The sequence below is a fragment of the Dermochelys coriacea genome, chromosome 24 (genome assembly GCF_009764565.3).
Source record: "Dermochelys coriacea isolate rDerCor1 chromosome 24, rDerCor1.pri.v4, whole genome shotgun sequence".
Taxonomy (NCBI): domain Eukaryota; kingdom Metazoa; phylum Chordata; order Testudines; family Dermochelyidae; genus Dermochelys; species Dermochelys coriacea.
This window is the reverse complement of record NC_050091.1, coordinates 5,822,183-5,842,120: the sequence shown is the minus strand read 5'-3', so window position 1 is coordinate 5,842,120 and position 19,938 is coordinate 5,822,183. Positions and strand designations below refer to the sequence as shown.

At 48.0% G+C, this 19,938-nt stretch overlaps 1 protein-coding gene and 1 long non-coding RNA gene across 3 annotated transcripts in view; one reads left to right on the top strand and one right to left on the bottom strand.

Moving 5' to 3' along the window:
• The window catches only part of LOC119847555 (nuclear receptor subfamily 2 group F member 5), a 33,492-nt gene extending 26,247 nt beyond the window's left edge, over positions 1-7,245 (top strand). For both annotated transcript variants that reach the window (XM_038382406.2, XM_038382405.2), the window contains exon 3: positions 5,916-7,245. In XM_038382406.2, coding sequence (XP_038238334.1) covers positions 5,916-6,190 — 275 coding nt within the window. In that variant the 3' untranslated portion in view covers positions 6,191-7,245. The remainder of the gene's footprint in view (positions 1-5,915) is intronic.
• Positions 7,158-19,619, bottom strand: LOC119847557. The gene is made up of 2 exons (XR_005290115.2): positions 19,235-19,619; positions 7,158-8,685 (listed from the first exon to the last, which is right to left on the bottom strand). It is a non-coding gene; the product is annotated as an uncharacterized LOC119847557 (long non-coding RNA).
• Positions 19,620-19,938: the final 319 nt, after the last annotated feature.

The window sequence follows — 19,938 nt, the reverse complement described above, 5'->3', positions numbered from 1 at the left end:
CACTCTGGTGTGGGAAAATCCACATGGACGTGCTAGCTGGGGTCAGGGTGGAATCTGGCATACACTCCCTTTGTACTGACCTGCACAGCGAGGCACATAATTAGGTTGGGTCTTCCAGCATTGGTTGTAGATGGAGAATTATGGATGGGTTATTGGTCTATTCCAGCAGGACAGGGCTGGACCATAAGTCTCTGAGGACATGGTAGGCAGGTGACCTGCAGACTGGATAGCTTAGACATTTGTTCCGGTCTGGCAAAAAGCAGGATCAATGGATCAATAGACCTGGCAAGTCTGGTATTCCTAACCACACAGGGAAATTAATCTGAGAGCAGATGTCCTTAAAAAAGTCTAGACATTTGCACTCAATTCAGGCCTGCATTTCCAAGAGTCAGCTGCGATATTCCAGTCGGCGAATAGATTGACCCCTGATCACCTACGGATGGGGTTTTAGAGCAGAAACCCAGTGAGGAATCAGCCCTTCTAAATTAAGGTTAAAATCCCCCATCTGATTCTAGTCAGGAAGGGATGATATTTTACTGGCCAGGGAATGCCTGGGTGGATTAGTGATCTGTAGGTCTGTTCTATTGCTGACAGGTAGGAATCACTGAAAATCTTGAGTCAAGTCCCTTCTGCCTAAATTACAAGATTGGCTAAAAAACCATGAGGGTTTTTACACAATTCTCTTGCAGTGCTGGAAACCTGACAGAATGCCAGCATTTTGCGAGTTCAGGAGAAAGCGAAGCTGATTAAAAACAGACCGTGACACTAAGGAGGTTCATTGAATCGGAAGTCAAAAACCCGGCAAAGAAAAAACAGAAATGAACATTTTCCCCTCCGACCTCCCCGCTTTTCTCTCCCTCGTGGCGATTTCTTTTTCAATGGCAAATGTGGGCTTCATGTTTTCAAGCTTCTAACTGCAACTGGTAGGGTGAGAAAGGTACTTAAAAAGAAATTAAAAAGCAGAAAAAAGAATGAAAGCTGAGATTCTCCCATCATCCTCTGATGCCAGGAGCTGGCGCTTTAAGGAAAACCAGCTGCTGTCGCGAGAGGAATGGCGAAGCCTTGAGAGCTGAAGCTCAGGGCTGGCATGGTTGCCCCTCCATCAGGGAATAGCCACCAGTGTGCCCCTTATGCAAGTGATCACACTGTGCCTGACTGCATGGCTCCCATGGGGATTGCCCGGGAAGACAGCTAGAGAGGGGACTTTGGAGCATCTGCATCAAATGTCATCGATCAGGCTCATCTCAGTGTGAAATATGGGCAGGTTTGCTTCATGGGGGCCCTGTCATCCTTTTATGCCAGCTTCCCAGGGGCCAATTATTACAGTAGCACCCAGAGGCCACAGCTGCTCTTGCTGCCCCATTGCGCTAGGTGCTGTACCATGCCTAGTAAAAGGTCCTGCCCCAAAGAGCTTATAACCTCATGATTTGCCCAAGGCCACCCAGCAAAACCAGCAATAGAACCCAGGTCTTCTAGACCACCTCCCTCACCACTAGACCACACTGCCTTTAATGGCCTCTGCCTCCCAGCCTGAGTGACAATGCGTTTTGCTGCCCCGGCAACTCTTTGTGGTCTGTCTGTGTGCCACTTCACAGATCCCATCTCCTGTCTCGATCCGATTCGCCATTTGTCCCACGCTGTGCACAACCACTCACCAGAGCCAAGTGCCAGCCTGTTAGATAGCACCATGCAGGGCACACAGAGAATCGACCCCTTTTTCCAGTCAAGGCAATGCATGCAGCAGGGCAAGCTGCCTCAGCAGCCGTACACTGTCCTCTGCTCCGGCACGCTGCCAGCCCTGACTGGCAGATGAGCCGAGAAGAGAGCTCCGTTTCCAGGCCACTGACCAGTGACATTTGGTCTCGACCCCATCTGGGCCAGGCTGCATGTACCCCTTTCTCCATCCCCTGAGCCAGCCGGTCTTACTCAATTTGAGTTAATTCCCCTAACCATTTAGAGCCAGAAAGCGGACTGGTTTTTAGAAGGGGAATTTCCCAGGCTTCTCTTGTTCCCACTTTCCCCCCAAATAAATTTTCCACTGTCAAGCAATTCCTAGTGTGGGATTCATTTTCAGGGACACCCCCACACACAATGAGTTTTCCCTCAGTGCTGCTAGCTCTTGTGGTTTTATTGCAAGTCTCCTGATATTTCATCTGGTTTTTAAACCCCCAGCTCCTGGAGTCATGTGACGATGTCTCGGCTTTCAATTACCAAAACCACAAAGTTTCTAGCCCTATGGGAGCACAGAAAAGCTTGAAAATGTGACTCCCCTAAAGGATGAAAAGCAGAAGGGAAATCAAAAAACAGCCTCAGATTTATTTATTTTTTTTACATCTCCGGGCCGGCAAGCTTGGGGATCACAGCTAAGTTCCTGCTCCCCCCGTCCCATTGTAAAACCATTGCTGCCAGTCCATTGGCCTGGCTGTCTCTGTGCTAGAGTCAGAGGGGCCTGGTCTGGAAGAGAAGAGCAAGCGGATCAGGATTGAGGGACATCAGCCAAGCTGGGGGGACGAGGGCTGGAATAGCAGGGGGCTGCATGTTGCAATTGAGGGGCATCAGGGGGAACATCATGGCTGGTAGAGCAGGATGGGGTGTGGGTCAGGAGTGAGGTGCATTGGCAGAACTGTGGGGAGGGGGGTCCTAGGGGTGGAATAGCAGGAGCTGTAGTTTGCACTAAGGGCCATCAGCAGAGCTCTGGGGGGAAGCAGGGTGGGATGCGGAACAGGACTAAGCTGCATCGCAGAGCCAAATGGCATGAGTAACCCGGAGCCTGGCCTGATGCTTTCGCCACTTCCCTTGGGCCGTGATTCCAGGCAGCGTGCGACGTGAGAGCCTTTGCTTTGCGGCTCTCTGGCTAGTCTGGATTGTAAAAATAACTCCACTTAACCCTCTCCTATCATCAGCTCAGATCCCAACGCCCCCACCCTGCCAGGAGGGAAACTGAGCCGACATTTCCCACCCCGGCTAACGTCAGCTCCAGCCACGGTAGCGCCACTGGGCGCTCTAGTGTAGACAGGCAATCTTCCCAACAGCTCTGAGCAGGTGACTCATCTAGGCCAGGGCTCCTGAGGTTGCTCACACCAGTAAGAAGGAGGCAGCGTGGACTAGTGGCTAAAGTCTGGCAGGGCTCTCACAAGACTTAGGTTTTATTGCTGGCTCTGCCACTGACCTGCTGTGTGATCTTGGGTAAGTCACTTTGCCACTCCCTGCCTCCGTTTCCCCACCCACGCTTGGTCTGTCTGGTCAATTTTGATGACAAGTTCTTGGGGATAGGGTCTGTCTCTTGCTAAGTGTATGTACAGCACCTGGCACAATGGGGCCACGATCTCAGACGGGGGAAGGATGCATTAAGGGCGGGGTCCCTATGCCTCTACTTCCACGCCAACATTTGGTTGGTTTTGTCATTTGAGACTTAAGCTCTGCAGAGCAGAGGCTGGATGTGCAGCGCCTGGCACCGCGGGGCCCTGATCTCAGCTGGGATCTCTAGGAGCTGCCATAGTAACGAAGCCACAACACTGGGGAGATTTTGCAAGACACCCCTAGGGCAGCCAACGGACTGAGGCACAAACCGCCTGGCCCCTCTCCCTCACTGCACCTCTCAGGCACCCCACCCCACCCAGCCCTTGGTGGCCTGTGGAGGAAGGTTGGCATGCTGAGCGTTTTTAGGAGCCAGCTATTGTCAGCAGCGTTGGAGCCATTCTTTCAGCCCGGGCTAAATGTCTGTGTAATAGCTGGGCCATGTTTGAAAGGCTGCGGGTGTGAATGTCTTCGCTCTGAGCCCCCTTTCAGAGCTGTCAATAGTGGTTATGGCCCCCGACTGAATGGCGAGAGCTCATTCAGGACCGTGAAAGGAGCCCCTTCTCCTTTGCCTCAATTCAGGCCGTGAATTGAGCAAACTCGGCTGGGCTGGGGGCGTCCTTTATTGCAGGGTGGGAAACACCGACCTTCACCCTGCTCCTTGCATACCGGGCCCTAGGGGAACCGCTCCCCCTTCAAGGATGAATGGCTGGGACTGGGGAGATGTGTTTGGAAGGAGCCCAGGGTGAGCATTGCTCTAGAGAGAATAGGCCGCTGGGAGATGTAGAGGGCAAGGCAGGGAGGAGTTTGTGAATCTAGCCTCCTGGGGATTGAGGATGAGGCTGCATGGGGCAAAGGGGTTTGGAAAGGCAAGGAATGGAACGCTCGCTTCTCTTTGATCACGGAGATGTTTATCGGCACCATCCATCCCAAAGGGTCTCGAAAAGCCCTTGGGAAATTGCGGCAATCGCCGCTACGATGCGGCCACTGCTGGGGTGGGACGTGGCAGCTTTTGGAACAGCGCACAAAAACGCTGCGCGCATTTTAGGGCCGGAAGGGAAAACTAGCGTACATAGCACAGCGGGTTGAAAACCTCAAACCGAAGTGCCCATGTTTCCTTTGGGCCGGGTTTGAAACAGACCCATTTCTCACCCAGAAAATGATGTTGCCCAGGATTGTTTAACAATTGAAATCATCACTGATGATCTTCCTTCATGAAAAAATCTGGCTTTTGACAATGATTTTGGTAAAACTGTGTCATGAAGAAAGAAAAGTCCAGAGTCTGTAGCCATGGATTTTGTTACTGCAAAAATGGCCATTTTTATGCCCCCAAAGAGTTTTCATTTAGAACCTTTCACTTAGCGCTGGTGTCCAGCTGATGCTGGGGGGCGGGACTTTTGGCAGGGCATTATGTAGCATATTGCAGTTTAAACAGGACTCTGACGCGAATTGCCTTCCTCGGCCGAAGGTCACGGAACTCTAACGAGCCCAGGTGGCTAGCGGTTTGGTTTAGGAATTATACAAACTGTAAAACCCGTTCATTCACCACAACCAGCGTGCAGCTACAATTAGGGACTGAGATTCAGGCCTCTCTGGGTTCTAGTTCCACCTGAGATCTTGTGGCAGTCAATTGACTTATCTGTGCCTCAGTTTCCCATGTTCTTTGTCTCTCCACATCCAGCCCCTTTCTGTTGTTTGTTACATCACATGCATAACTGGGTTGGGAACTGCTTGGAGACAGGTACTGTGTCTGTTTGATCAGCCTGTAATGTGCCTAACAAGCTTCTGGTCATCGATTTGATCCCCATTGCCAGGGAGTCCCACAGGTTAATTGACTGTGCTAGGGAGACCCACAGGTTAATCTTTGCTGTGCCAGGGAGTCCTTCAAGTTATTAGTATTAGTAGGAGCATTGCCAGCAGGCCGAGGGACGTGATTATTCCCCTCTATTCGGCACTGGTCAGGCCACACCTGGAGTATTGCATCCAGTTTTGGGGCCCCCACTACAGAAGAGATTTGGACAAATTGTAGAAAGTCCAGCAGAGGGCAACGAAAATTATTAGGGGCCTGGGGCACACGACTTACGAGGAGAGGCTGAGGGAACTGGGTTATTTAGTCTGTAGAAGAAAAGAGTGAGGGGGGGATTTGATAACAGCCTTCAACTACCTGAAGAGGGATTTCAAAGAGGATGGAGCTCGGCTGTTCTCAGTGGTGGCAGATGACAGAACAAGGAGCGATGGTCTCAAGTTGCAGTGGGGCAGGTCTAGTTTGGATATTAGGAAACACTATTTCACTAGGAGGGTGGTGAAGCACTGGAATGGGTTCCCTAGGGAGGTGGTGGAATCTCCATCCTTAGGGGCTTTTTAAGGCCTGGCTTGACAAAGCCCCGGCTGGGATGATTTAGTTGGGATTGGTCCTGCTTTGAGCAGGGGGTTGGACTAGATGACCTCCTGAGGTCTCTTCCAAGCCAATATTCTATGATTCTAAATTAGCCCCACTTGTGACCTGCAGCAGGGAGTTCCACAGTTTAACCCTGCCCCTGCCCTGCAGAATTGCCTCGTACAGGCTGCAACTGAGAGCCGTGTTCCCTCACCCGCCTCTTCCCTTGCTCTCCTTGCAGATGCAGTGGGCCTTTCAGATCTGGGCCCCGTGGAGAGTATCCAGGAGAAGTCGCAGTGTGCCCTGGAGGAGTACGTCCGGAATCAGTACCCCAACCAGCCCAGCCGCTTTGGCCGGCTGCTGCTCCGCATGCCCTCCCTGCGCATCGTCTCCGCGCCCGTCATCGAGCAGCTCTTCTTCGTCCGCCTGGTGGGCAAGACACCCATCGAGACCTTAATCCGGGACATGCTGCTGTCGGGATCTAGCTTCAACTGGCCCTACATCCCCATGCAGTGAGGAGGGTGGCAGGAGAAGCTGGGCTTTCCGGGGCAGCGGAGACGCACCCCTGGATTCCATCCGGAGCAGGAAGGATCGCTGTGAGCCCTCCCTGCTTTGGAGGAACGGGCAGGACTCACCGGGACGGGTTGACAGTCCCATGGCGTTGGGGCATGGGGCGTGAGGCCCAGCGTCTGGACTCCGGAGAACAAAGGGGAGTGGAACTGATTCTTGAGGGGATTGATTCTCAAAAGGCCATTCCTGTTCCATATCCAATGGGGCAGGAATTCCCACTTGCCCCCCCTCCCATCCCTGATCTACTCTACCAGCGTGACACAGACATAACCACATTTAATCATGCAGCTACCTATACCCGTTTGCTTCTGTTTGACCTGTACGCACTGAAAAAATCTGGACCTTCCTCCTCCCCCGGCCTGCGAGGGGACTTTGCAAACCAGGGACAATCTACACCCTATCCGTGGGACTTTGCTCTGCTTCCAAATGCCCAACAACTTGCCGCTTCCCGGCAGCCTGCACATACCGAATCAGACGGCTGGGCAGCTGAGACCACACGAGCCTGTCTCGGCCTTTGACTATATCTGCATTTGGTATCTGGCAGCTGAGAACTGAGGACTCATTACCGGAGTGGCCTTGATCACGCGACAAATTGCTCTCTCCCTTTTTGGTGGGGGCAGCAGGGTTGTCAAAAAAGTGGGGGGAGGGTAAAACACACACAAAGCCGAGCCTGCAATGTCATTGCCCATGTGTGGGTGTGGTGGGATGGGGAAGGGTAAAGTTTACCATTCCCCTTGGAATAAGAGAGGCCTGAGGCATGGACTATTTATAAATAAAATAAACCTATATTATATCCTAAATTCTTCTGTTCTCCCCTTGAAAATGAAAGTGTATATCCCCCCTCCTGTCTCCTTTTGTTTCCCCCTTCTCCTTTGTAAAGATATTTTGCTGTGGATTGTGGATTTCTCTTTGGAAACAAACAAACAAACAAAAAAAACCACCACTTTTTTTTTTTTTGGTGGAGCTGGCATTATAATTAAAACTGATGATTGCTGAACTCATTCCAGGTTTTCTTCTTCTTGATGGAGTGCCCTGGGGCTCTGCGCATTTGGGAAGCCGAGCTGTCTGTTCACCAGCCACCGGCAGCGGAGACAGATGGTCCCACCTAGTGGGATGGGACACATGTCTCGGGAAATCAAGCCCAACCGCTACTGTTGCATGTTACCTTGGTGGAAAGCATGTAAAGGAGACAGGGCCGGTGATGCAGATTCAGGGAGTGAGACTTATTCCAGGTGCTGCTGTAGGAGACCACTTAAGCACATGCTTAACTTTAAGCAAGCGTGTAAGTGTCATTCCCGAATCCTGCATGCTCATGCTTCACTGAACTGGCTTCACACTGAGATGTACTCAAACTAAACCTGTAGCTCTGAACGCCAATGACCCTTCGGGAGGTTTGGGTCTCAGCTGCATCACTGGATCTTTTCTTTAGCGTGGCCTGAACCAGAACCCCAGATCTGGCTGTTTTGTGGCTCTGATTTGGGGACCAAGGAATTACCACCTTTCATTCAATGCATTGGTTACAGGGTTCAGTGCTGAGCATATAACAATGAGTGGTGTCATCAACTCCTGGGCCAGGTGTCCCATTACGCAATTGACAGATCCCGATTAGCCAGCCCCATTGAGTGGGACAGCGATACAAGGACTAAAAAAAGAATTATTATTATAGCATCTGGAAAGCCCAACCGAGATCAGGGCCCTGTTGTGCTAGGCACTGCACAGACAGAAAGTGAGAGACAGATCCTGCTCTGAAAAGCTTACAAGCTAAGTAGACAAAAGGTCGGAGGGGAAACTGAGGCACAGAGGAGGGATGTGCTTTGCCCAAGGTCACTGTGTCCCCTACCAACTAAACCATGCTGTCTTCCCTGCACATTTCACTCTGCTAAACAAAATCAAGAGCTATGGGACAGCACAGCCCAGACAAGAACCCAGGTCCCTGTCTAGCACTGTAACCACAAGGCCACGCTGCCCCTCCCAATGACGCTGCAGCAGCGCAGCTGAGTCCTCAAGCCAGTGTCGCAGCTCCGGCTGAATCCATTGCCTCTGGGGGCTGCAAAACTGACAGCCCAGGGCCTCCATTTTGGGTTCCTAATAGGGGAACAATGTGGGGTTTGCAAACGCTTCTCTCTGTACCGAGCATAACCCATTAGGAACTCATCATCTTATTATCCATCTGTTTAGCAACTGCTGCCAGGGGCAGGCTCCACTGGGAACAATCAAGCCGAACGCAGCAATCTTCCACCCCTCATGCCTGTTGTCAGCCGGGAGCCACAATAGCCTAATTGTTTGTTTATCTGTTATTCTCCGTCTTCTGAGCACTTGAATGTGGCTTAAAAAAACCTTCCGAGAGCACGATTTGGGCACCGGCCAGTGGGGCAGCCGGAACACAGGTATCCTGAGCCAGGAAGCCCGGGGACATCTGGGTGAGATGCAGGGGAGATGCACTGTAAGAGAGAAGCCGTTTTAGTCAAGGGAGATTCAGAGATTTTGTCTGCTGGGCACAAGACCAGGCCTGGGATCACCCAGCAGCCTGTCTCGTACGTGCCCGGGGCCCTGGGGTCACCCTGCATATCTATAAGAGCCTCAAGTCATGGGATGAGGGCTGATCTAAGTGCACAGGGCACGTCTCTGACCTGTCTTTTCTAATATAAACAAACACACAGCAGTGCATTCTAAAACAGGAGACCCTACCAAAACAAATCACCCCACCATGCACACAAAACTCTCCTGCTGGCATGAGGATGAGAGAATGAATGACACAAGGCCAATGTTAGACCGGTTGTTTAATGCGCGACTGGAAGGGGCTGAGATAGGGTGGTGCTGAGGGACGGTACAAGAACCCAGAGAGAAGAGAAGAGAAGAGAACAGAGTAGCAGCTGGATTCAGTGCAAAACCTTTGCCCAGCGGAGGATGCAAGTCCGCAGATGCAGGCCTATTTGCATTCCACCAAAACCAACAGATTGCTTCGGCTCTGCAATCGACTGCAACCCCTGGACTCAGCCAAGGTCTGACCCAGCTGCTCCCGTGGCCAGTTCCACGGACTTGGATGCTGCATCACTGGTATCGTCTCTGGCAGTAATTCAGACCTACTGTGCTACTAGGTATTGGCTGGACCGAGAGCCACGGAACTGATGACTCACCCACGCCCCACCAAAGAACAATTATCGGCCAATATAGGCCTAGGGCTGTTCTGTTAGGATCTAATTTAGCAAGATGCTGAGCAGCCTGAACTCCAGAGTGATGGGTGGTGAAACACTGGAAGGCATTACCTAGGGAGGTGGTGGAATCTCCTTCCTTCGAAGTTTTTAAGGTCAGGCTTGACAAAGCCCTGGCTGGGATGATTTAGTTGGGGATTGGTCCTGCTTTGAGCGGGGGTTGGACTAGATGACCTCCTGAGGTCCCTTCCAACCCTGATATTCTATGATTCTATGGGACAGTGATAGGATACACAGGACTATCCAGGGGTATGATCACAGGGATTTAAAAAGCCCCCTAAGGCTGTAAACTCTCATGTTTCAGGGCACAAAGCCAACCTCAAATTGATGGGGTCAGGAGGAAAATATCCCCTGGGTGCAGATTATCCCATCACTGCTGAGGCTATTGCACAATCCTCTGAAGCAGATGGTGGGGATGGGACACGGTGTCAGATGGACCCTGGTTCTGAGCCAGTCTGGCACTCCCTGCGTTACAAGTATAGATAGCTTTGGGTTAGATCAAGCTCTCACTGTCTCCAATAGGCGATAACCACTGGACCATCCTTCCCCTCCACAGCACGTCTGCCCAGACTATGTTTTGAGCAGAAAGGACCCACAGCCTTCTTAGAAATCAACGGCTGGGAAGAGCGGGCGGGGGGAAATCGCCACACAGAAGGCAGTGATGTTTTATTACAGGTTTTTAAAAGCCCATTAGAGAAAAGTCAAAAGTGGCCTTTTCAAACCAAAGGACATTGGTGCGGCTTCGTTTGACCCTTCTATAAATAACGTCTAGGGGAAATATTTTAAACAAACATTCGGGAAGTTGAATTACATATGTTACACACATCAACAGGAGGGCGTCCTCTGGAGTTAATTCAAGGACAATCACTTGGGGAGATGATACTCAATAATCAAACCCATCTGCATTAAAGAAGAAAGAAAAAGGCTTCACATTCAGGCTCTTACACCTCTCTGGCTATATATGCCTACTTAAAGGCCCCTTTGTGCTACCAGAGCCGTGCAGAGGAGTCCTTAGTGTAAATGAGCATCAGACCCAAAGAATCAAGAGCTAGAAAGTTTCTACCAAGTTCCAATAATGACTTAAGAACATAAGAACGGCCATATTGGGTCAGACCAATGGTCCATCTAGCCCAGCATCCTGTCTTCTGAGAGTGGTCCATGCCTGATGCTTCAAGGGAATGATCAGAACAGGGCAATTTATCAAGTGATCCATCCCCTGTCATCCAGTCCCAGCTTCTGGCAGTCAGAGGTTTAGAAATACCCAGAGCATGGGGTTGTGTCCCTGCCTATCTTGGTTAATAGCCATTGATGGATCTTCCTCAATGAACTTGTCTAATTCTTTTTTAGAACCCAATCATACTTTTGGCCTTTACAACATCCCCTGACAATGAGTTCCACAAGCAGTGGTGGATTAGCCACTGGGCCAACAGGGCCTGTACCCAGGGGCTCTGGTCATTTGGGGGGCCCCACCTGCCCAGTGCTCCTGCTGGAGAGCAGGGTTGGGGCACAGAGGCTTCCCCTGCTCCCAGGCAGAAGCGCCGGGCAGGCGGGGGAAGCCCCCGCGCCTCGACCACGCTCCCTGGCAGGAGCATGGGGGAGGGGCGGGTGGAACTGCAGGTGGAAGGGATGGAGAGGAGCCCCCACTTGCTCCGGCTCAGGACCCCACAAAAGCTTAATCCGCCTCTGTCCATAAATTGACTGTGCGTTGTGTGAAGAAGTGCTTCCTTCTGTTTGTTTTCAACCTACTGCCTATTAATTTCATTGGGTGATCCCTAGGTCTTGTATTACGTGAAGGGGTAAATAACACTTCCCTTGTCACTTTCCCCACTCCGTTCATGACTGGATAGATCTCTGTGTTTACTAAGGGGAGAGATGTCTCTTTTCTAAGCTGACCATCCCCAGTTTTATTAATCTCTCCTCATATGGAAGCTGTTCCACATCCCTAATCATTTTTTTCACCGTTTTCTCTGTTTTTTCAAGTTCTAATATATATTTTTGAGCTGGCATGACCAGAACTGCCTGCAGTATTCAAGGTGTGGGCGCACCATGCCTTTATAGAGAGGCATGATGGTATTTTATGTCTTATTACCTACCTATCCCTTTCCTAATGGTTCCCAACGTCCTGTTCGCTTTTCTGACTGCTGCTGTACACTGAAAACATCTGCTCAGTGAACTACTCACAACGACTCTTTCTTGAGTGCTAATTAGACCCCATCATTTTGTATGGATAGTTGGGATTATATTCTCCAATGTGCCTCACTTAGCATTTATCAAGACTGAATTTCATCTGCCATTTTGTTGCCCAGTCGCGCAGTTTTGTGAGATCCCTTTGTAACTCTTCGCAGTCTGCTTTGGAGTTTGCTACCTTGAGTCATTTTCTATCATCTGTAAACTTTGCCACTTCACTGTTTAGCCCTTTTTCCAGATCATTTATGAACATGTTGAACAGCACTGCTCCCAGTACAGATCCCTGGGGGACCCCGCTATTTACCTTTCCCCACTGTAAAAACTGACCATTTATTCCTACCCTTTATTTCCTATCTTTTAACCAGTTACTGATCCATGAGAGGACCTCCTCTCTTATCCCATGACTGCTTACTTTGCTTAAGAGCCGTTGGTGAGGGAGCTTGTCAAAGGCTTTCTGAAAGTTCAAGTACACAATGACCACTAGATTACCCTTGTCCACATGTTTGCTGACATCCCTAAAGAATTCTAATAGATTGGTGAGGCATGATTTCCCTTTACAAAAGCCCGTGTTGATTCTTCCCCAACATATCGTGTTCATCTGTGTGTCTGATCATTCTGTTCTTTACTATGGTTTTAACCCATTTGCCTGGTATTGAAGTTAGGCTTACAGGTCTGAAACTGTGAGGATCGCCTCTTGAGCCTTTTTTAAATTGGTGTTACATGAGCTATCCTCCAGTCATCTGGTACAGAGCCTGATTTCAGTGGTAGATTACATACCACAATTAGTTAGTTCTACAATTTCGCATTGGAGTTCCTTCAGAACTCCTGGGTGAATTCCATCTTGCCCTGGCGCCTTATTACTGTTTAATTTACCAATTTGTTCCAAAACCTCCCCTATTGACCTCAGTCTGGGACAGTTCCTCAGATTTGTCACAAAAAAGAATGGCTCAGGTGTGGGAATCTCCCTCATATCCTCAGCAGTGAAGACTAATGTAAAGAATCCATTTAACTTCTCCGCAATGGCCTTATCTTCCTTGAGTGCTCCTTTAGCACCTCGATCGTCCAGTGGCCCCACTGAATGTTTGACAGGCTTCCTGCTTCTGGTGCTTCTAAACATTTTTGCTCTGTCTTTTGCTAGTTGCTTTTCAAATTCTTTTTTGGCCTGCCAAATTATACTTTTATATTTGACTTGCCAGAGCTTATGTTCCGTTCTATTTTCCTCAGTAGGATTTTACTTCCAATTTTTAAAAGATGTCTTTTTGTCTTCCACTGCCTCTTTTACTCTGTTGTTTAGCCATGGTGGCATTTGAGGGGGGGGGTCTTCATACTGTTTTTATTTATTATTTGGGATATACATATAGCTTCAGTCTCTATTATAGTATTTTTTAAAAGTTTCCATGCAGCTTGCAGGCATCTCACTCTTGTGACTGTTCCTTTTCATTTCCATTTAACTAGCCTCCTCATTTTTGTGTCATTCCCCTTTCTAAAGTTATATGCTACAGTGGTGGGTTTCCTTTGGTATTTTTGCCCCTTACAAGGATGTTTAAATGTATTATGTTACCAAGCGGGTCAGCTATATTCACCTCTTGGACCAGATTCTGTGCACCACTTAGGACTGAATCAAGAATGGTCTCTCCCCATGGTAGGGTTCCAGGACTAGCTGCTCCAAGAAGTCGTTAATGGTGTCTAGAAATTTTATCTCTGCATCCTGTCCAGAAGTGACATGTTCCTAGTCAATATGGGGATAGTTGAAATTCCCCATTATTACTGAGTTTTCTGTTTTTGTATTTACCTGTTCCTGCATTTATCTGTGCCTGCCATTTAAAATCAGAACTTTCTTTCCATCAAGGGGTGGCTGTGCATAAAGAAAGTCTTTATAATAATTATTATATATATTAAATAAAAAAGTTACTTCAACGAATGCATCATTTAAAATGATCAGTACAGCTGTCAATCAGTGTCAAATAGTGGAGCAGAGAGATGGCCTTCAAAACAAAAATGGGGAAACAAACAGAAAAGAAAATTAAAATAAATAAAAAGAATGCTACTTTTAAATATCAAGCACCTATTAGTAAAATACAGGTCCCTCCCCCCCTTTAGTACACATAAAAATACATTTTTTTCTTAATAGTCGATAATATGTCCAGAAAAAGTGTAAAATTGCCATCTTTTGCTATCCACCTGGGGCTATTTTGAATTGTCAGCTCCCTGGTGCCTCGTCTAAAAGCAACGAAACTCTCCCCGTGGTGTTGTCAACTCAAAACTTTGCATCCCTTAGTTCTAATGTTCTCTGTCATGCTTTTACGGAGCCGGCTCGCAGTGCCAAACGATAATAGACTAACCTGAGCTTGTAATTAGCACATCTTCAGGACATCAGAAAGGAAGAGAAGGGAAGCGGGGAGGGAGAGAGAGAGAGAGAGAGAGAATAATAAATGTGTGCAATTTGAAGGAGCTTAAAAAGCATTGATTTGATTTCCCCAGTTGCTTAGGTGACAAATAAGTGTGTGTTAAAGCTGCATTATCCATCTCACTCAGGCACAAGATTGTGTAATTTATGAGGGGGAATCTCTTCAGTAGTGACCTAGCCCTGTTCAGAATTGGGGAGTGGGATCAGGCCCCAAAGTGGGGCCTTCGGATAAAAAGGAGCCAATTAACGTCTATCTATATCAAATTCAAATACATTGATACAAGCTGATTTTAAATTGAATTCCAAGTGTCTACACAGAGCTTGGCACTCATTTAGCTAAGTCAGTTTTGAAGCTGATACTTGGGTTGTAAATTTTTTCAGGCAGGGGCCATTTTTAATTTGTTCTTTGTCTGTACAGTCCCTAACACAATGGGTGCTGGGCCCTGACTAGGGTTTCTATGTGGTACCGGAGTACAAATGAATAAATAATAATATCAACAATAAAAGTTAAAGCAATGCAACTTTGAATAAAAGACCAGGCCTTATATGGGCCTATCGACTTAGGGTGACCAGATAGCAAGTGTGAAACATCAGGACACTTTTTTTCTGGGGGGGAGGTGTAATACTTGCATATATAAGGCAAAGCCCATAATATTGTGATGGTCCTGATAATAATCAGGACAGCTGGTCACCCTATACCTAGTGCCCAGTGCGTGGGGCCCTAATTTAAATTGCGATCTCGAGGTGATACTGCAATACCAGTAATAATCCCTACTCTTATATAGAGCTTTTAAATCAGTCAACCTCAAAGTGCTTTACAATGAAGGTCGGTATCACCATCCTCATTTTACAGATGGGGAAACTGAGGCACAGAGTGGGGCCATGACTTGCCCAAGGTGACCCAGCAGGCCAGAGGGGTATGTTTATATTGCATTGTAAATCCAAGCTCAGATTCAGGTTTGAACTCAACCCCCCTCACTCCCCAACCCCCCCCCACCCCCGCCACCCTCTGTACACGCACAAACCTGTCCAACTCAGGTGTGGAAGCACTCAGGACCTGGATCATAGGATCTGTGTGGAGGGTGGGTCTGAGCCAGACTCAAATCCAGATTCAAATCCAGTGCAGTTACAATAGCATATGTCAGTAACGCCCAAGGAAGAAATGGATGAATTTTATAACTCTCTACAGAGAACAATGTGAGATGTTTCAAGGCAAGAAGTGTTATTGAGTGGTGGAAGATTTTAATGCAAAAGCAGGATTGGGCTGGAATTCCTGGGCTGGACCAATAGGCAAATTTGGATGAGATGAAGAAAACGAAAGAGGAGAAAGTCAGAAATTTAGTAGCCTAAGCAACAACCTGGTGATAACGAACGTGCTATTTCAGCAGAGAAAGTGGACAGGGATTTAACCCAATAGACTTTATGCTTGTGAATCTCAGGTGGAAATCAAATGTGTTGTCGTGCAGATCATAATTAGTGCCGGCATCAATGATGTTGAGCCTGAAAGCAATTGAGAAAAAGTGCCAATAACTAATATCTAGGACACAGACAACCGAAAGAGCCAGATATCAGCAAAGAAGACAAAGAAGCTGTGTGGGAAATCGTCATGTCTCTGGTGGAAGAAGAAATTAATGTTGATGAGATGGGGAACGGTGTAAAAAGAAAAGAAATTATGAGAGAGGCTGAACAAGGCCAAAGCAAAGATGTCAAGGTGGATAAGTGCTGTAGCTGAATGACAAGTGTGGAAGCTGAAGGAGAATAAAAAGGAAGACATAAGCCTACTAGCTGGGCGATAGGCTGACCGGAGAGATAAAACAGAAAGTGACTAGAGACAGAAACAACTGGATAAGTGAATAAAGTAAAAAAGCAGAACAATGCAACACAGGGGTTCCTTAGCAAGATAATAGAACTGAGTGGCACAGATGAGCTGGAGATGTCAGCGGTGAAAGACAAGTGCGCGCAAATGATTGAAGATGAAAAAGAAAGATTAAGAGAGGGAAAGACTATTTTGAAGAGCTGTACAAAGCTCAGAACACAGGCAAGGAAATAGTTCCAGAGAAGCTTCCCAGCCACAAATGAGGGAGAGGCAATGCCGGGCTTCTTAGCAGAAGATGTAAACATCTCAATTGAAAGTTTTAAAAGGAACAAGGCGCCAGGAAGTAACCATGCAAGTGCGGAGCTGCTGCAAGCGGGCAAGGAACGCAAGCCAAAGGGGATGTGCAAGCTATTTGACCAGATTTAGGAACAAGAGCAAGTGCCGAGAGAACTGGGGGGAAACACAGTACCGATCTACGAAAAAAGAGATAAGAAAAGGACTCCAAAGGACGCAGCTTATTGAGCGTGCCGGGGAAAGCATTCCCCAAGAGGTTGCAGAGGAGAATGAAGAGATACGTGGAAGTAGGATTTGCAGAGGAACAGGCCAGATCTAGAGGAGGATGAAGGACAATAGATCAGGTTCACTGGTAATAAGACAGATCTCAGAGAAGAGCACAGAACATAACCGACCCTGTTATGACCACTTTACAGGCTTTTGATAGCATTCGGCAGAAAGGATTGCGGCAAGCTGCGAGACAGTCTGGCATTCCCGAAAACCCGATCAAGCTGATAGAAAATATTGGCAGCAAATTGACGAGTGCCGGGAGAGTGGAGAAGACGCTGACAAGATGGCCCAGGACGCCTGCAGGAGTGAGACAAAGATGCACGCTGTCACCAGATTGGTTCAGCTCCGTCCCGGAAGCAATAATGGCTGCAGCATTGAGAGATGTCATGTTACGTGGCAGGAAGTGCACAACCTTAGATTTGTGGACGATATCGAGCTCACTGCACTGGGCAAGGTGGTTGTACAGAGAATAACTGACCCGGTAGACTGGGAAAGCAGAACATTCCGATTGAAGATTAGCACGGAGAAGACAAAAAATGACAGCGATTGGAGGACAAGAGAAAGAGGTAAAGCTCAAACTCAGAGACAAAGAACTAGAACAATGGAAAAATCTGTGTACCTTGGAGGACAAGTATTGAAAAGCTCAAAGTGTGAACTGCTATAGCTTGAGACAAAGAGCCAGAATGCTGTAGCTAAGGGGCTGTACCAACTCGTACCTTCCGTATTTCAGCACAGGAGACTCTCTCATACACGATCACCAGTAGGTTACATCTACCCATGGAGCTACTCTTTGACTATGGATTAAGCTAACCGTGTTGAAGACACTTTTACTGCAGAATTAGAGAGTCCATGCACAGAGTATTCCCAAATAGCTAATGTGTTTTACATTCACAGCCAAATTAATTTTCAAGTGTAGATGAGGCCTTAGAAACGTATTGTCCCCACTCTGTGAGTGGCCTGAGCATCTCACTTCCTTTTATCACTAGTTCCTCCTGCATGTTGTTTACAGCGGGGGGGGGGGGGAGAGGGAGGAAGAAACACACAATTCCGTAAAAGCCCTTCCAACATTCCAAGTTACTTAAGGTTTTATTCTAGTCATTAAGTCGGGAATTCAACGGGTTTTAAAGCAACACTTTATCCAGTAAATACAGGCGTGACAATATTTCCAACATCAATTTGAGGCAGCTTTAAATCCATTAGTGTATCTTTTATTTTAACTCAATCATAATCGGGAGCAACCATTTAATTCTTACAACATTGCCACGGTTTATTTAACATGGTACGTTTTCCCATCAATGTCTTCCGGGGTCCGGATCACTCACACGTTTTAACGGGATGCCGTCAAGAGGAAAAAGGAAATCAGATCGGGGGGAGAAATCAGTTTCCTGACTGAGTTACTCACTAAGACAGGAGCTTGGGGAGGTGCAAGGGATGTTTATCCCAACAGATTCATAGATGGCTAAGGCCAGGAGGGATCATTATGATAATCTAGTCTGATTTTTTGCAGAACATAACTTTTGAATCAATTCCTGCTTCAAGTCCAATAACTAGGGTTCCACTACAGAAGATCTCGTAGAAACGCATCCAGTCTTGATTAAAAAACTCCAGTGATGGAGACTCAACCACAATCCTGGGTAAGTTGTCTCAATGGTTAACTACACTCACTGTTAAAAATTTGCATCTTATTTCCAAGTCTGAGTTTTTCTAGCTTTATCTTCCATCCGGTCTCATTAGACTTTTGGCTGCTAGATTGAAGAGCCCTCTATTTTCTTCCTCATGGATGTACTTATAGACTGTGATCAAACCATCTCTGAACCTTCTCTTTGGTAAATGGAACAGATTGAGTTCCTGAAGTCTCTCATTCTAAGGCAGGTTTACTAATCCTTTTATCATTCTTCTGGCTCATCTCTGAATCCTCTCCCATTTCTCTACATATATATTTGTTTCAGAGTAGCAGCTGTGTTACTCTGTATTCGCAAAAAGAAAAGGAGTACTCGTGGCACCTTAGAGACTAACAAATTCATTTGAGCATAAGCTTTCATGAGTTAGAAGTGAGCGGTAGCTTACGAAAACTTATGCTCAAATAAATTTGTTAGTCTCTAAGATGCCACAAGTCTTCCTTTTCTTTATATGTATTTGTATCACCGTAAAGCCAAGAGATCCACACAGCCAGCTGTTACATAGATACATAGTGAGAGACTCCCCCCAAAGAGCTTACAAGCTAAACAGGTAAGATAGATAAAAGGTAGAAGGGGAAACTGAGGCACAGGGCAGGGAAGAGATTTGCCGTGGGCCACAGAAAAGGTCAGAACTCACAAGCAGCCCCAGTGCTCATGAGTGACGCTACAATGACAAACCAGTGCATGGCACCCTAGTGCAACCCTACCATCGCAAGTTAGGTCAGCAAATCCAGCCCCCTCCAGGCAACTGTAAAACAAGAAACTCATATGAGCAGTCTCAGCATCTGTGAGCAAACCTACAATAATGAACCAGGGCATGAACCCTGTACCCATGTACAACTTTACAATAACAAACCAGGTCAGAAAACTTAGCATCCACGTGAACTGTATGACAACAAAGCGATATGAGGAGCTCGACCAGCGCATGCAGCCCCAGTGCACACAAGCAACCCTACAACAACAATGCCGTGGGAAGAGCCCCAGCTACAACAACAAACAGCCCAGGTCTGCAGTCAAGTTTTGCATGGCCCACAGCAAGAGGTAAAAGCAGAACCACCCCTATGTTGCCATTCCCACCCCTCTTACAGCTGCCCCCTGCCATGGGGCTTTCCTCCCCACGCTTACCAGCTCTGGCTAGGTCAGGTCACCATTGGTGTTTCCCTTCCTGCTGATGCTCCAAGCTCCTGAGCTGCTCCATTCACGGCCACTGGTGTCGCAAGCCTGCTACACTTAGCCCCATCTGCATCTGCAGCAGCGGGTGTCGTCTAGACCTGCCTCTGCAACAGTGAGAACGGACATTGGCTGGGCTTCCTGGGACGATTGCACTGACTGTCCCTTGCTGGGCGCTGGCACAGCACATGAGCAACCCTACAACAGCAAACCCCCAGACCTGTGGCAGCCAGAACTTTACAGCCCCAGCTCTCTAGATCTTCAGCTGAAATCCCATTCTCAAACTGCAGCTACAAGAGGAGGACAACACTGCTGCTGGCTGCCATTCACACCTGTTGCATTTCCAGGGCTCAGCAGAGAGAGAGGGAGAGAGAGAAAGAGGCAGAGGGGAGACCTCCAGATGCACCTGGGCCGGGGAGTGTTTGCCCTGATGAGCTAAAGATCACAGGTGAAGCAAATCCCGGAGAGAGAACAGCAGAGTGCGGCTAAGCAAAGGACATCAGGGGCTTTCCTCTAAGTCCTAAGGGCCTGATCCAAATCCTAAAAACTAGCTAGAAATAAAGAGAATGGCTCCTAGGCTCAGATCTTTGAAGGGATTTAAATGTCAAAGTCCCCCTTGAGCAGCAGCAGCCACCATGTATGTGGGGTCACGAGTATAA